Genomic DNA, 16,247 nt, shown 5'->3' with positions numbered 1-16,247 from the left:
TAACATCATAACAGTGTAATAATAACAGAAAATCACAAAAAGCCCAATATGTCGCCTTTAACAAAAGTTTCCTATTACGTTGACAGAAAACATAATTCAGCCAGCAAAATGTATTTGCTGTTGCAATTTAGTCATATGAACATAATTTCTCAGAGACAGGGTTGCTCTGTGTACAATTGCTTCTGGCTATAGTATCAAAAAAGTCAGTGACATACCCCGTCCAATGGATCCAACACTGGGAACGAATGGACTGAAATACACATAGACCGACTGTACCATCTTTAAATCATATTTTCTTTTACACATAAAAACTTCAAACTACAATTTCAAAGATGCTGCAATCGCATAAAAACTCTGCATATTAACATATGACAAATACCACCATATACTGCAATGTTTTTCTCTTTAACTACTTCTGCACTTACTTCAATAAACATCCAGCACACATCACAATGTGTATTTTATTGATGTTAATCCAGATTCAGTTGCAGAAGAGGAAGAGCTTTCTTCTCATTCCTCATCTACAGCAATAATATTATTCAGTATGTGGTGTTAAGGAAATGTCACTGCTGTCTCAATTTAGCCCCAACTGACATCACTTGCTCCTTTACACCAGCCCAGTGTGTGATGACACTGGAGGAAAACCGAGAAATAAAAAAAATCAGTCAATAATTTCTAAGTGTTGTAAGTAATGTGAACATATCAGACCTCTCAGTCTCCCAGATATGATGTTGGTGTGAGAGTTACTCATATCATTTCTTCCCTCGACTGCTTTAGATTAAAGGATATAATGTATGCTTGTTAGGTCATTATGTATTCATCAGTCTGAACTGATGAATAAGCAGCAGAGGTTTAAAGTGAGTGCCAAAACACATTGCAGCATTTTAGTAAGTTCAAAGACAGAGTAGAGGTTCTCTCCTTTACTGCAGTATAACATTTAAACACTGATGCTGCATTATTAACCGCTCTCAAAGTTAAACAATTCATTGAAAGATATCAGCAATTTCATCTCCTTGTCTCGACTTATTTACTGTATTAAAACTGTCAAATCCAGAGCACTTTACATACATTAACACAAATAAAGTAGATCAAGAGAGAACCTCTTTTTACACCCACTACCAGCTTAACAGAAATCAGATGCTCCGTTTTAACACTTACTGTAAGCTCTAATTAACATAGTGTCATCACAGTGTGTGACACTAAATGAACATAATCCTCAATCATGCGACTCCACTTCCCAAGATGTGCTTCTGTGCCAATATGACACCTAAAACCAACTGTGTCAGCCATTACAATACACCTGCTGAATGCAGCCAAGTCATTCTAGCTCACATGGGACTTCTTCTCTTATGTAAACAAGATTCATGCAGCACCGGTATATGATCCACACAGGCACAGACCTGCCTCCCCCCAAATACACAAACTCCAAATACCGTACGCGAGTAGCAAAGAGTAGTATGTCTCCTGTCACTAATTAAACAGAAGGATGCGTGGGATATCAGAGCAGTGGTCTTACCTTGGACAAATGAGGAAGCTCGGCTGGCAGGAGGAAACACGTACCATGATTGTGACAGTTGTGACATCACAGCCTGTTGAACCTGTTCTCCTCTGGAATTAGAAACATTTTATTTCCCACAGACGGCAAACCAGCCCTCTTTACCTGTTTCCACTGCACAAACGCACTCACTTTACTGGCTTACCTCAGATGAGTTTACGCTGAACTCCTGTTTCCTGAATGCCAACTCATTCTCTGGTTGCACTTTATTTGCAGTACAGTAATAATATAATAACATGTGCGATATCTGCTGAATTTTACATATTTCTTGATACATATATGTATACATTATTCTATTTACCAAGAAATAAAATTCAGCTTGTGAATTTAACAGTATATCATGGATGACTGTTGGGTAAACAATTGTTTGTATGAAAAGCTAAACAATTAATTAACTATATGCTTTATAAACGTACAGCACACTGGCACACTGGTTCAAAAAAAGTAGTTACATCTAGTTGTATGGTTGTTTCTTATCATATTCTTCATGATTTGTCACATTTAAGACTTCTATTTAATAAATGTTCATTTTCCTTTCCATTTTATTTGAAATATTTGTGTTTAACTTATCTTATCTTTGCTTTTACCCGGAAACTTTACTATATTTCAACGTCACCTACAGTATTAATTGTCTTTTTATTTACTGTTAATCATGTTATGTTTTTAATGTTCCTACATCTGTTAGAAAGTCAGCTAAACTTCCCCTTTTCCCTTTGTTTTCTTGTTGTTTCCTCTTTCTAGTGTTTCATGTTTGCCCCTATTCTGTCTCTCTCTGTGTTTGTGTGTGGGTGTATGGTGGGTGTGGCCTCCTGGTTTACCTTTCCCACCATTCAACCCGAGCACCTGCAGCTGATCAGCTAATCAACTCTACAGTCTATAGCAGTATAAAGCCCCGGTTCATCTCTCCAGACTCTGCCAGATCATTCAGTCACCAATGCGGTTCACCAAGCCAGCTTCCAGTATACCTGCCACATCAGCCTCATCCCTGTCTGCTCTGCCTTGCCTTAAGCTCCTCTGCCTGCTTCAGTCCTTCACCCTGCACCACTGCCTGCTCCGCTCCGCCATTCCCAACCCCCTTTGCCATATCCAAACCCAAAGAACACTCAGCTAAGCCATCAGATCTGTCTACAATTCAAGCTACAATAAACTGCCCTTTAGCCATTCCTGTGTCGCCTGGTTTGTGTTTCCATTCGGGTCCTAAATTGAACTGTTGCAACACAGCAATCTGGCCAGCATGGACCCAGCAGACACAGCCCCAAAAACCACAATTTTACAAGCAGCCTCCCGTCAAGGAGTATTACTGGGACAACATGAACAACTTCTCCAGGGACTCTCTGACACCAACCAAATAACTGAACTTTCTTGTCAAGTTTCCCAGCTTACGTCTCAGTTCACTCGAAATGGAGAACTTTTGGCTGTAAAACTCGCTCTTGAAGAACGGAGACACTGGCTGGAGGGGGCAGAAAAAACTTTCGTGGTTTGGACTGACCATAAAAACATAGCTTACATTCAATTGGCAAAATGATTGAACTCCCACCAAGCTTGTTGGGCTCTGTTCCTCAGTTGATTCAACTTCACCCTTACTTATCATCCTGATTCTCCAGCCACTCAGCTTATTGATGACCACCCAGCTTTCACTGTGTGCCGGCTTCTGGATATGCGCCATCATGGCAGGGGACTACAATATCTGGTTGACTGGGAAGGATATGGTTCTGAGGAGCGGTTCTGGATTCCCAGATCTTTCATTCTGGACTCTCAGTTGATTAGGGGGTTTCATCAGTCCCATCCTGACAAGCCTGGTGGGTCGCCTGGAGGCTCCCAATAGAGGGATGATACTGTTAGGAAGTCAGCTATACTTCCCATCTTCCCTGTGTTTTCCCAGTTCACCTTCCTAGTGTTTCATGTTCGTCCTCAGTCTGTCTCTCTGTCTGAATTTTACTTTTTATGTTCTTTCTGCCACTTGTCTACTTATCTAACTACGTATTTATGCTGATAATCAACTGAATTACCTGTTTTTCACTTAACTATTCATTAAATAATCTGGGCAGTTTGGGCACTGAGGTCTTTATTTATCAGTTGTTTCCTCTGAATCTGTCAACATGTCTATGTTTGGTCAGGCCACCACTTCAATCCTTTGACTGTCTTGACGACGTCACTTAGGAATGAGAAACACGACTGCTTCTATCTGTCCATCTGCTTCCTTCTGTCTTTCAGCAGATTAGCTCCATTGTTTTTCCACCTGCCGAAACTCTGGTCATGTTGAATTTCATGGCATATTTAGACGCTCTTCATAAACACATTGACTCATAAAGGTATGACATAACTTTCGGTGTTTTTCTTCACACTGAAAAAAGTGAAACACAGTCGAAGATGGCAAATTAAATTTATTTACTGATTTGTTACTTCATGAGACATACAGAAAAGAGAAATTAAATATTTATCAGTCATATGTGAATAAAATGTTTTAAACAAGATTTTCAAATCAAATCTTAAGACAAACCTAAACAGAGTTTAAAGCTTATTCAAAACAGTCACAAATACACAACACCTTCATGTTTATAACTCAAATCAGTTTTATTATGAAAAATTGGAAGATGCTAGATTGATCCTGATAGGCCGGAGACCTAAGTGACATCACAGCTCATCTTTAGATGTTGTGTTGGTCGGTACCTCTGAAGACTCATCGGCCTCCTGAAAGAGAGGAACGGATAACGAGGGAGCGGTGAGCGGAGCAGATTTATATTTAAGAGAGGATGTACAGTATAAAGTAGCAGTAAAAATACAAACCTCGCTCTCATCATCATCATCATCTCCAGCGTCCCCAGCGTCGTCATCGTCCTCGTCTTCATCATCTTCGTCATCTTCATCACTTTCCTCCTTGGGCAACACTCCTCCATCGTCCAGGAACTTTGACATGGTCTCCAGATCCCTTTTTCCAGTGTAGTCGACCACCTGCAGGACAACAGAGAAGGAAGGGAATAAAAGAGGACGAACGGGAGAAATAATCAAAAGATCTTTACAAAAATCTTGTCTGTCTGCAGAGCTTGTGTTGCTGGATGTGTGTGTGTGTGTGTGTGTGTGTAAGTATGTATACCTCTTTGCCACCAGCTGGGAAGTATTTGAGCGTGGGGAATCCTTGAATGTCAATAGACTCCACCTCATTGGCTGTGGCGTCCATCTTGGCTATGATGATGTCATCATGGTCGTCGTACTTTTCACCCAGCTGTTCCCAGATGGGAGTCAGCTCCTTACAGTGTCCACACCATGGAGCATCTACACACACACACACAAACAGAGCACTGTTAGAAGATGAAAGGGGGTCACTGCTCTATATAACTATGGAGTCTCTGAGGCCCAAACTGTAAAACATTTTGACTTATTTCAACTTAAAAAGAAAGTTTATCTGTTGCTTTAAAACTCTGACAAGGGTAGATCATCCTACATGCATGAAGTCACTTCATTAAAAATAAATAGTGTGAGCAGTACCAGTATTCAAGTCGGAAACTGGCATTTCCCGCATCATGTAAACGCAGCATAAGGTTGCGATGGCTGTGTCCAAAATCCTTTATTCACTTATCTGTTTCCCCTACAGAATAAACACTAGTTTACTCTATAATGAGCAATAAATTGAGATTTCTGACACTTATGAATCATCACAATTTTGTGGCATCACTGACAGGTGAAATGTTGCAGAATGTTAATTTATACATCTGTTTTGTTTTGTTTTGTGTATTTTAACACTGTGAGTATTCATGCTGTCAGTGTTGCTGTTATATTCTGTGTGTTTATGTTTTAATGAGCTGCCAGATGAGCCGAAGACAGTTTTTCTAACTTAGTGGACAATTAAATTATATAATATGTCATTTTGAAAACTCAGAGTTGCTAAATCCTTTGTTCCATTGTGGGATTCTTTTGAGGGCACTATATACAGTATATATACAAAATTGTGGACTTGGTAGCAAATAGGGAGCGATCTTAGACACATAGTTTAAACGAGATCCCCTCCAGACAGGCTTTAAGACATGAAAATGCTCTGCTTTGAGTAATAATTTGTGTCTGTTTAACTACTTTGTTAAAAATTCTTAAAATAACATTTCCTCCTTCCTCCTTATGGAAAAATACAGAATATGCAAATATCTTTTATTTAAATTTCAACTGCTGGACACAATATGTCTCAGTGTATATGAACCAATGGCTTCAAGTTTCCGCAGGACTATGATTAGCTCCCAAACTAGTTGGGATGTCTCAAGTTATGCTCACATGTTCACGCCTTAACTTCAATTTAAGTTGAGCAAAAAGAAACTTTCCCTCTTCAGCGGATGAATGTGAAAACAGCTTTCTAGTGTCAAATTCTGCACATACATCATTCTTAACAGTGAAGCTCAAACATCCAAGTGAAGGAACAAGTATAGCAAAACACATATTTGAGTGAAGGTGGACTTTAAGAAACTTAATTTTGAAGGGTTAGTGAACACTTAACCAGTTCACTTCACTTTAAATTTGAGTTTAATGATAAAACATCAGTTGATTTCACTGAATTGCAGTTTTTTACAGTGCAGACTGACTGACTTACAAAACTCCACAAAGACGTTCTTGGTCTGGTCCAGAGCAACAGACTCAAAATTCTCTCCCACCAGTACTTTGACGGGGCCTTTATTCCAGTCCTCCGGGATCTTCTGAGTCCGATAGTAGGGCTGCATCATAAAACAAGTTGAGTTATTGGGTTTAATGCTGCTGTGCGGCTGAATATGAAAAATGTGTTTGAGTGTGAGTGCGTGTGTGTGTGTGTGTGTGTGTTACCTTGGCAGTGCCGTCAACGACCTCCTGACACAGCTGTCGCAGTGAATTAGTTGAGAGATCCCCGGCGGCGATGGTGAATTTCTTCCCTGTCTCCATGTTGATGATGCGTACAGTAGGGGCTTCATCCGCGGACACGCCGAAGTACGTCAACACATGAGCCAGATCTTCTGTCACGTCGATCGTAATGAACAGCATCTACATAATAAATGAATACACACACAGAAGACATAAAAACCAAGAAAGGTTAAATTAAGTTTTATGTCGTTTGTCTATCTCTGACTTTCTTGCAAAGACACAGTCTCCTACACACACACACACACATGCACACACACACACATTGGACTGTTACCTTGCCCTTGAACTCCTTGGCAACAGTCCTGAATTCCTCCACCAGGGCTGTCTGCCGCTCCACGGTGGAGTTGATGAACATCAGGTTGTGCAGGGTGATTTTGGAGGTGAAGATCTTATCTGCCGTCTGAACACACAAACACACACACATATAACATAATCTCTATGTTATTACATCTCTAATCGTGTGTGTGTGTGTGTATTTAACTTACCTTCTGACTGAACGGGATGATGAGCGCCAGACTGTTCTGCTTGATGAAGGCAGTCAGATTGCTTTTGTCCAACTCCCCTTCTTCTGACAACGCGAAGTCTGCTCTGCCGTCATCAAACTATCAAACACACACACACAAGTTTTTTTCACTATTCTCTGGCAGACCTTGACCTCAACCCCCTATTGTTTGAATCAATTAATCAACAGAAAATTAAATGACTGATTGTGATAATCTCTCAAGCGTTGAAGTCATTCATCAAACAGAAATGTCACATTTTTTGCTTCATAAATGTGAAGATTTGCTGCTTGTTTTGTTTTATATCATTGGAAATTGAATATATTTTGGTGTTGAACTGTTGGATTGACAAATCAATTTGCTTTGTTTCTTGACATTTTATAAACTAAACAGTTAATTGATTATTTGAAAAAACAACTGACAGATTATTTAATTATTAAAATAATCATTAGTTCAGGTCCTAATCTTCTACTTAATCCCCTGCTACATATAGCAGTTATGTTATAGTCATAACTTAAACTAGACTAGTCCTAATTTTTAGACTGATCACAAAAGTTAGAAAAACTCATGTCGTCACCTGACATTTCCATCCTTGTGATGACCTTTGGTCCTCAAACATGAAACATACTCTCTGAGAAGATTTGGACACTAGATGGCAGCAGAGTTATCACCATTAAGGCCTCTTGTCTCATTGCACAGCCTTTCTATGAAACACTGGCCTCTCAGCCTCTCTGTCAGTATCATTTAATGTTCATACCTTTTTAAAGAGCACCACTGCGTCGTCTTTCACTTCATACTTTTGGAAAACCTCAGGAGTTGCTGTCATGGCAAACTCCACGTCAGTCATATCCATCACAACCTCTTTGAACACCTTAGCAGCCTCACTTTCAAGACTCTATAGGAGAGAATAAGAGTATGATACTACTCATTAAATACATATGTGTAGAGGATTTAATCGTGATGCTGGATAGATTCAACAGAAAAACGTACATCAAAGAATCCTACAACAGAGATATTATGGGTATCGATGAACTGAGCTGCAGAGTCTGCAGTGTCGAGGACTGAAGCACCGGGTCCTGTACGACGCTTCAACCACTGGATTATTCCCTCTACTGACCTCTTACCTGGGCAACGCACACAAACACAAACAAAACAAAAGTTATTTCAGGTGCTTTGATGCACCAAGATGTAAGATAAAAGGAAAACAAATGTAACAGTGTCTCTCAAACCAAGCAGGTTATAAAAAATATGCAAAAATATGTTGATTCAGACAAATACCATGGGCCGAGTGATGACACATCAAACACAAAACATGTACTGTAGATTACACACACACACACACACACACACACACACACACACACACACTAAGCTCAGATATGTTAATGTTATGATCAGGTGCATTTAAAGGACAGTTTGTACATTGTTTCTTTGGTCCAGCACCTATTTTTAAGTTGTTTGGATGTGCACGTCTACCAGACAGTTTTTAAAGGTTTTTTGTTTTCTTTCCAAGAGTTAAATGAGAAGATTCCTGTCTTTCATCATGTCTGTGTATTTAGTATAAAAGTACAGCCAGGAGACAGTTAGCTTAGCTTGGCATTAAGACTGGAAGCAGTGGGGAAACAGCTAGCCTGGCTCTGTCCCACATTTAAAAAATATGCCTATCAGAGTTACATTTTACTGATTAAAGTAATAGAAATACTCTTATTCACTTTCTTGCCAAGAGTTCAATGAGAAGATAAATACTGCTCTTTAAAAATGAGTGCTATAAATCTTCTTATCTAACTCTTGGAATGAAAACAAATAGGGATATTTCCTGAAATGTAAAACTGTTTTTTGTTAACAGGATGTTAAAAGAAAAGTGCAAAGGTAAAAAAAACAAAAAACAAAACTGGTCAAAGATAGAAAAACTGTTGATTCAATTAAATAGCTTAAGGCATGGTTAAAGACGGTGGAAAGGTTAAACAGTGAACAGGTAAAGTAAACACAGTCTGGGCTCAAACATGACTGTTCAGGTTAACAGTCAGGCTTAATGATGACGTAGGCATACATGTGGAGTTTGGACACGTTAACCAGTGCAGTCTACAGTTAAAAATTTGGGTGTTGGTCTGTTTGTGTGTGTTTACCGGTGAAATCGACCGGATGCTCGCGGTCTCCGTTGATGAACAGTTTCAGAGTAGGGAAGCTTCCGATGTCAAACTCCTCAGCCAGCTCCTTCTCCTCTGTAGCGTCCACTTTGGCCAAACCCATCGCTGGTTCCTCCTTCTTCAGCTTCTCTGCAGCCTCGGCATAAAGAGGCTCCAGCTGCTTGCAGTGGCCACACCATGGAGCATCTACACACACACACACAGTTTATCTCTTTATACAGCAAAGGACCCTAACCCTAAAAAAGTACTTTCATGCTCTGGCAGTGCATGTAGAAGAGAGACTGAATATCAAAGGGGGGTTTATAACCTCCACAGGTTTTTTGTCACTATTAGCAGCTCAGCTCACAGATATACATGGAAATAAGCTGCTGATAGCAACAGTGGCAGTTGGGCTCGGCCGTTATGCCCTTTAGCTCTTTTCCTCGTTTCATGTCATGACCTCTCTTCTGCTACTGCTGAGCTCATCTGTGGGAGAGTTGAACCAAGAGAACATCTGGACAGGAGCGGCCATGTGCAGGCACACTTGTATGATAACGCTCGGTGCTCACGTGGGAAAGAAGAACAGAAAGCACTTAGACGAGACTTTTCGTACTTAGAGAAAAAGTTAGGTAGCTTTCCCAAAGTGGGCCTTTTGTTTAGAATGTTCTTGATGGCTGTACGCTCATTTTTCACCTTGGTTTTTGTCTGCATGTCACATCTGCACGTCTTCTTTGAGAAAGTACACATATGTGACACCTATCAGCACATTTTGGCTCAACATATGTCGTCATCTGATGATATTTGTGCTAAAAAACAACACAATGTAACATAAACAAGTCTAACAGATATGATGATATTCTTTTCTGCCACAAGAGGAGTTCAATAAGATTTATTTGTTTTACAGAACTGCATGATTCAGAGGTACTTACAGAACTCCACCAATAAATACTGGTTCTCGCTGAGAGCTCTGGCAAAGTTGTAGATGTGGAGAACCATCACATCTTTCTCTTCCTCTATCTCGGTTGTTTTCTCTTTCTTTGGCGCCTCTTCGGATTCATCGTCGTCGTCCTCCTCCTCCACCGACTCTCCTGGTGTCTCTTCCTTTGATGTGTCTTCTTGTGATTCTGTCTGCGGGTCATCGTCTGTGTCGTCGGCCTGGATGCAGGAGGCCCACAGCAGCAGGCCCAGCAGAGCTATGGATACAAGCGTGCGCGTCCTCATGTCAGCGTGTCTGTGCTGCTCTGGTACCTCCGCTCAGGTATGGACACCAATGATACATGTGTCACTGAGACAGTTTGTACCTTTATGTGTCTAAGATGGAGAGTGTGTGTGTCGAAATCCTACTGGCCTTCCCGCTCATCCAATCAGACGTTACGCCTGTTGGGACTTTTTCCAGTCTAAACCAATGAAAAGGTGCCCTGTAGATTCAGAATCGGACAAACTGGCTGATTGACTGTTAAGGCTTCAGGACTCTTTACATGTACACCATCATCATCTTTTTTCTCTCTCCTCCCTTTTTTTTAATTAATTTTTTAAATTAATTTCTTCATCTTTTCATATATCTTCCAATGAGAATCCATCACCTACTAGATGGCAACATGTACTGCATATGCTCCTTTAATTTTTTTCCTCCTCTCTCTCTGGGCCTTATCAGACACCTCATTTACCTAAAAAAAGTAACAGCAGTGTATTAACATGTGGACTCTCTCTTCTCCATTCTTGTCTTTTATCTCGCAATTTCTGTTTACTTAAACTACAGCAAACACTTTCGCTGCTCCCGCCTCTTCTCTACTCTTTTTTTCCCACCTTGCCGTTTAACAAAAACAGCAGCTAATTGGCCTGTTTGGCTCAGCGGTCGCAGCATTAAAATTCAACTTGAGGGCCGTTTTGAGGTGATTATGTAACTGTCAGATTTAGTCAGCAGAATCAGCATGTAGATGGTGGCGCAGGAGGGAGCAGTCTCATGTTTTTTAAATGTGGTTTAAAGGGTCAGTTCACCCAAATTACAACACATTATTCTATCACTCTAGTTTTGTGTAGCCATATAGATAGTTTTGGTTTCCTGTGTTGCGATATCCACCTCTGATTCTTCCACCTCCGCCCCACTGCAATGTAGGTTTTTATTTTTTCTTTTATTGAAAAATTGCGTAAAATTAAGTAATTTTCTGTCTTTACTTCCTAATTTTCACATGCTTTGTTTTTAGTCTCTTATATTCTTGAAACAGGTGAAAATATTATAGTTATAATATTAATATATTATAATATATTATATATATTCCAAAAGAAATCATCTGAATCAAGAAATTAGTGTTTATATCTGGAAACAATAAAGATGACTTGGTGCTGTGATGAAGAAAAATGTAACTTAATTTAAGAAAACACCTTAAAATTTTTTTTTTTTTTTTAAAGAAATGCTCAGACATATTGTTTGAACTTATTGTAATACAAGACTTTAAAGGGGTACTCATTGATTTTCCATAAAGTTGGAGGACTTGGAAGAGACATTAATTAAAGAATAGTCAAAAAGTGGTTTAACTTATCACCTTTCTGCAGTGATGCACAGATGACTGTTGGCTGTGGTTACAGCTGCAACATCTCAGGAGAAAACACCTGTGATCAGAGGTGAAACAGGCTTGAACCTTTCAACCAGAGAGGGCAGCAAAACACCGATTTTCAGCCTGGTTTTTAGGAAATTATTCTTTAAAAGTGATTTAAGAAGAAAGCAGCCCTGATCTCTGAGGTAAGTCATTCCAAAGTCTAGGAGCTCTAACTGTGAAGGCTTTATTGTCTTTTCTTCGTTAGCAGTGCTATTCTTCCATGAAAACAGGTCTACGCAACACGATATGGAGCTCTTTGGAGGTATTTGGTCATTGGATCAGTTAAATAAATACTGCAGGGAGGAAAAGTACAAGCAGAAACAGCCAGAGAAGAGCTGTAGACAACAGGCTCTTCATGCATTTTCGGCTCACCTCCAACAGGTAAACAACTTATTTGACCTTGTTGTACCGGGCTCAACTAACCTGTAAACCATGGAAAAACCCTCTAAGTCTAGACCTCAGAACAATGAGGAGAAAGGCATCTGAGGATCTCGGAGGGTGGAAGGGGATATAAAGCAATAAAACATCAGAAATAAAACTGGTGGCGAGGCTTTAAAAGTAATCAGTAGAAAAAAGAGCAACAGGTAGATAGTGTACAGTAGGAAAGGCTGGATTGTTGATATGTGATCATGTTTCCTGAAATCCTGGCAGCTGATTTTCAGATGAGCTGTAAGCAGAAGAGAGATTTTGTTTTTACTGATAAACACCTACATCTTTCAAAAAGCTGTACAAATTTAACCCAGTTAATAGAACGAGTAGCCTCCAAGCCCAAAGTAACCCTGATGACATCACTGTGACATAATCAGAGATTGTTTTCTCTTCCGGACCAAAAGGAGACATTATTATTAAACTGTTTTCCCAAGCGGCTGAGTGACAAGTGAACTGATTTAAATAAACAAAATTGGTGGAGTGCCCCTTTAAGGATTCAATTATAGATTAAAATAGCTCAATAAGAAGGAAATCTATTTGCAGTGTGTCAGGAAATAGTGTCTCGATTACTCTGAATAATCCGCAGACCATTCTGTAAACAGGTTTAAGAGGGACTATTTTTTCACTTAATGAAGGCTGTACTCAGTGTGTTCAGAGTAACGGGGGGTAATGGAGAAAGACAGGCTGCTGATGAGTTTTTCAAATGTAATTTTCAACACTTCGAGCACCACAAACTACATTACAGTCACGTCCAAGTAGATATCTTTCAATGTTACAGTCTTTTCAGTGCAGACACACAGATTTTGTCCCCCATCACTTAGATTGAAAGCACATTTAAAGGGGATCTTTTAACAGCCAGTATGAACAGGAGGAATGATTACATCTATGAAAACCTCTTTCAGTGTTCATATGGGCACCTGACTGTTTTTTCAACCTGTCCTTTAAGTAAATGTAGCAATACCTCAATGAAAAAATACTCACTTACAAAAAAAAGACCTACATTCAAAATGTTACTTAAGTAAAAGTACATAAGTATTGTCTGCAAAATGTACTTAAAGTATCAAAAGTAAAAGTACACATTATGCAAAATGGTCCAATTTAGAGTGTTATATTTATCACACATGTACATACTGTATATTATTTGAATATTAATACTGAGTCACTAGGTGTTAAAGGTGGAGCTAATTTTACCATTTCACACTGTTGGATTGTTACAGATAATCTATAACAATGTATTTTATATATAACAAACTGATGTTTTATGCATAAAATATTGATCTGAGAAGTAACTATAGCTGTGAAATAAATGTAGAGCAGTAAAAAGCACAATATTTTCCTCTGAAATGTTGTGGAGGAGAAGAATTAAGTAGCACAAAACAAAAATACTCAAGTAAAGTACAATTACCTAAAAATATGACCAAGTGCAGTACTTGAGTAAATGTACTTAGTTACATTCCAGCATCTCAAAACAAAGAAAACATAAATTACCATTTCTGATAGTGAGAAAATGTTTGTAATTCGAGTGAACTGAGCCTTTAAAACAAACAATATATGAATGAAAACTGTGAACAACACATATCGGTTGGTTCCTGTTATTCTACTTTTTATTATCAAAGCTGTAAATTACATGAATGAAGTTTCATCGTACAGGCAGCAGGATGTTGTGTTTAATGCTCCATGTGTGTGTTCTCCGTCAGTGTGTGAGTCAGCTCCGGGTTCGGGTCCCAGTTTGCCAGCAAGTCACTGAAGTCAGGCTGCGTGCCGTCGAGTGTGTTGTGGTGTGGGAGCGCGTTGTAGTGCATGTGTGTGTTAGCGTCTGCGTGTGCGTCACTGTGCGAAGGCGTATCGCTGTTGTAACTGATCAGAGAGCAGCAGGGGATCGGCTCGGTCCAGAAACTGAGCGGGAGATGCCTCTTTATCATCGGGCGGCAGCGGCCCTGACTCGGGCCCCTGTTGTCGAACAGTTCGGCCAGGGGCCCCAAGCCACTGTTGCCCTTAGCAACCGCCACTCCTTGATCCCCTCCACAAGTCACAAAGGCGTTTTCTTGCTCTTCTGGACTTCCTGCTCTCGCAATTCTCAGCAGGTCGTCATAGTAACGCAGACGTCCGCTGGTTGTGACGGAGACGGAGTCGCTGTAGATGTCACAAGCTTCTTGATCGCCCGGACAGCGACCAAAATACCGCTGGACGTCACGACTGATGAGGTCGGCGAACCTCAGCAGCTGCTTGGTCACATCCAAAGCGTAGTGAGCCGGGTTTAGAAAAACCTCCTCTAAACATTCCTCCTCTTCCTCCTGAGCTTCAGATGCAACATCTTCATCCTCCTCATCCTCCTCGTCTTCTTCTTCTCTTTCCTCTTCATCATCCCTCTCTTCTGTCTTTTCCACCGCCTTCTCTTCTTTGTCCTCCTTGCATGGAGAGTGCTGGAAAATCAAGGGGAAATAGTCTAGAGCCGGGGCCTGGACTAGGAAGTTCCTGATGACGCCGGCCGCCATGTTGGCTTGTTGTCACTGAAACAATTACGGATGAAAGAAAAGATGAAAAACCAGGAGGACAGAAGATCATTTACAGGAAAAGACGGTGAATTTGGTTGAAAAAGTTAAAAGTTTTATTACCTAGTGAACTGCAATCAGCCACCAGGTTCAGGTGAGTCTGTGTCGAGGTCCAAAGGGAAGGTCTGGCCTGGGTCATTGATGGATCACGTGTGTGTGCATATGTAGTACTGGTCCGTCAGGATTGTCACCGTATATATACCTCAGGTCACGGCTGCATGCGTGTGTGTCTCCCGTCAAACGAGGCAGCTTCCAGTACAAATATTTGCGTGCCGGATTGGTCAAACACACTTTGTTTACTTTATCACTGGGCAACCGGGGAGGGGGTCCAAGGCTAATGGATCCTCTGCTAGGGGATGATGGAGAGTTGTTACACACACACGCACACACACACACACACACATAGATGCTTTTTCCGTCACTGTTATCTGGCTAGTTAAAGGATAAAAGAGCATGAAATCAAATCATATGCTGTTTTGACTTCTAAAGGGGAACACTCTGCACCCACATCAGCCCTCCGCTCGTCACCAATGACACCAAACTGACACGCAGCACAAGTTCTCCTCGAGACATGACGCACTAAAATGTTCTTTAAATGGGGTGCATCAGGAGACATCAGATTCACAAGAGTCAACCACCTCCCCAACTGCCAATCTTTGTCCTCAAGAACGTGATCGTATGCTCAGCTGAGGCTTCACTCGAGATTTGCAGAATGAAAACTCTGAAAAATGATGCTGGACGACAAACATCAGGATGACAGTAGATCAAAACTTTCCAAAACTGCTCCCAATGAGCAGGTTACCATTATTTGGCTAAAACCCACCGTCAGAAAAGGTTAGTTTAGAATCATATAGAATTTTAAACACACACTTAGTTTCCTAAAAACATGACTTGAATTGCTTTATGTCTAAATGTCCCAATAGATCACATTAATAAAGACGCTCACTGGTCTGTAACGGTGCCAAATCAAACCTGCTCCTGTATTTATTCTGCAGATGTTTGTTGTCTCTGATTCTTCTTCTTCTTCATGTTTCCTCTTATGTGTTGTGTTCAAAGTGTTTGTGTGTAAACTTTTCTAAGCAAGACAAGTTTATTTGTAGAACGCCTTCAATGACCTACAGTACAGTAGTTGTCATTTGTCGTGATTTTACATAAGATATTAAAGACAAGATACGAAACTAGCTTTAAAGTTAGAGAGAAAATAAATTAATAGAAAGGAACTAATTTGAATTATTTTCAGGACTGTCTGTAAAAGACATTGACATTTGGTGCTAATTAGTGAAAGTTTTCCATTTTTACATTTTCAATTAAGTAATTCCAATCATTTCTGGTGCAGCATGAGGAGTTTTTTACATGTTGCGCAGCAGGTCGGAAAATAAACATTCTGGTGATAAATAAATATTTACTTTAGTTTAATTTGGTCTCATTAAAATTTTAGCAGTTCTTTCCAGTAAATTACTCTTCTTTTACAAACCACAAACCCAAAATAAGTGGAGTTTTATGAAATAAACTGACCCCTAACAGTCTCAGTTTTCTCTATAAATCAGTGTTTCCCAACCTTTTTGGCTTATGAACCTTCACCAAAAAACAGCATCTAGCTGGGATCCTTTGTT

At 40.0% G+C, this 16,247-nt stretch overlaps 2 protein-coding genes across 2 annotated transcripts; both read right to left on the bottom strand.

Moving 5' to 3' along the window:
• Positions 1-3,922: 3,922 nt before the first annotated feature.
• On the bottom strand, positions 3,923-10,359 carry pdia2 (protein disulfide isomerase family A, member 2). Its single transcript, XM_067585110.1, has 11 exons — positions 9,986-10,359; positions 9,057-9,263; positions 7,921-8,054; positions 7,688-7,825; positions 6,916-7,032; positions 6,705-6,830; positions 6,356-6,550; positions 6,129-6,249; positions 4,650-4,828; positions 4,343-4,507; positions 3,923-4,246 (listed from the first exon to the last, which is right to left on the bottom strand). Exons 1-11 carry the CDS (start codon positions 10,275-10,277, stop codon positions 4,190-4,192), a joined length of 1,731 nt encoding a protein of 576 aa, XP_067441211.1. The 5' UTR covers positions 10,278-10,359; the 3' UTR covers positions 3,923-4,189.
• A 3,301-nt stretch (positions 10,360-13,660) lies between these two features.
• On the bottom strand, positions 13,661-15,336 carry percc1 (proline and glutamate rich with coiled coil 1). The gene is made up of 2 exons (XM_067585111.1): positions 14,698-15,336; positions 13,661-14,592 (listed from the first exon to the last, which is right to left on the bottom strand). The coding sequence occupies exon 2, from the start codon at positions 14,575-14,577 to the stop codon at positions 13,750-13,752; it is 828 nt and encodes a 275-aa protein (XP_067441212.1). The 5' UTR covers positions 14,578-14,592; positions 14,698-15,336; the 3' UTR covers positions 13,661-13,749.
• Positions 15,337-16,247: the final 911 nt, after the last annotated feature.

The sequence above is a fragment of the Thunnus thynnus genome, chromosome 3, assembly GCF_963924715.1.
Source record: "Thunnus thynnus chromosome 3, fThuThy2.1, whole genome shotgun sequence".
Classification (NCBI taxonomy): Eukaryota; Metazoa; Chordata; class Actinopteri; order Scombriformes; family Scombridae; genus Thunnus; species Thunnus thynnus.
Note: the sequence above shows the minus strand (reverse complement) of the source record. Positions and strands in the feature narration are given on the sequence as shown.